The 1,154-nt window shown below is 36.9% G+C and overlaps 1 protein-coding gene across 1 annotated transcript in view; it reads right to left on the bottom strand.

Annotated features, from left to right (window-relative positions):
• The window catches only part of LOC102670653 (protein groucho-like), a 51,177-nt gene that overhangs the window by 4,984 nt on the left and 45,039 nt on the right, over positions 1-1,154 (bottom strand). Inside the window, exons 6-8 of the mRNA XM_006608840.1 lie at positions 509-571; positions 344-418; positions 55-87 (exon numbers count right to left, since the gene is read on the bottom strand). Coding sequence (XP_006608903.1) covers positions 55-87; positions 344-418; positions 509-571 — 171 coding nt within the window. The remainder of the gene's footprint in view (positions 1-54; positions 88-343; positions 419-508; positions 572-1,154) is intronic.

The raw sequence follows: 1,154 nt of genomic DNA, 5'->3' as shown, positions 1-1,154 counted from the left end.
AAAAAAAAAATTGAAAAAAAAAAAAAAAGAAAAAGAAAATAGAATGGAACTCACCAATAGTTGTTGCAGACCCTGTTGCTGTTGTTGCTACGAGAAAAGAAAAAGAAGAATTTCGTGAGTGAGATGGTACAGGCGGTGGTATCGATCATCACACGTGATTTTTTTTTAGGGGGAAGGGAAGGGAAGAGTCGTGGTTTAAATCGTGGAAATTAAATTATATATACACAATCGGGACGGAGAGCAGCTCGGAGAGTTAGGGACGCACAATGTGCCAAGATCAATGTCCAACCGCTTGCCAAAACTAAAAAGAAGTTTAATAAGAATCGATCGTGAAGAGGCTCACCCCAATAATAGCGTTCAGCTCGGACATCGTGACTTGCTTCGCCCTCTCTACGGCATTGGCCACCTGCTGCTGATGCTGCAAGCCATGCTATCATTATCGCGTCGTTGTCACTCTCGATCGTAAGATTGTACGGCACACGTGCCAAACAGAAAGTCAAAGACTCACCTCTTGTGCCAGGAACGGAAGTAGCTGGACGATTATCGCGTTCAACCTTTTAGCAATCTCGGTCTGTAAAATGGAATACAAATGGTTATCGGCGAATTCTTTTTAAACTCTTATTTGAGGCTGTTATTTCTCTCTCTCTCTCTCTGTCTCTTTCATTTTGGAGGGGATCTTGAAATTTTCTTTTGGACAAAACGTTGGAAAATATCCAAATGTTTTGCGATATTGAGATCAATCTATTTTCGATGCGATATTTTTCCTTTTTTTCCTGCTTTTCTGGGATAATCTCAACTCGAAAACACGATCGTCCAAATTTAATACGCGAAGATATATTTGATGTAAAAATATAAATCTGTTTAATTATGATACGCGTTTAAAACGGGATCATCCCTTACTTGTCGGTTGGCAATGTGTATTTAACCCTTAATTCGAAGATATATCCGTTGAACAGATGTTTAAAATGTTTGGACTTGGTTGAATTTGTAAAAGATGCAAGTGAAAAATAATAGTATAAACATATATAATGCGTCGAATCCATTCGTTTCTATCTTGTGAAATTAAAATGAAGATAAAAAATAAAGACGATCTTTAAAAATTATCAACCTTTATAAATAAAGGAGCGAATAAAATTGTTTGCTCCTATAATTAT

The sequence above is a fragment of the Apis dorsata genome, unplaced genomic scaffold, assembly GCF_000469605.1.
Source record: "Apis dorsata unplaced genomic scaffold, Apis dorsata 1.3 scaffold_44, whole genome shotgun sequence".
Classification (NCBI taxonomy): domain Eukaryota; kingdom Metazoa; phylum Arthropoda; class Insecta; order Hymenoptera; family Apidae; genus Apis; species Apis dorsata.
This window is presented reverse-complemented; position numbering and strand designations above follow the sequence as displayed.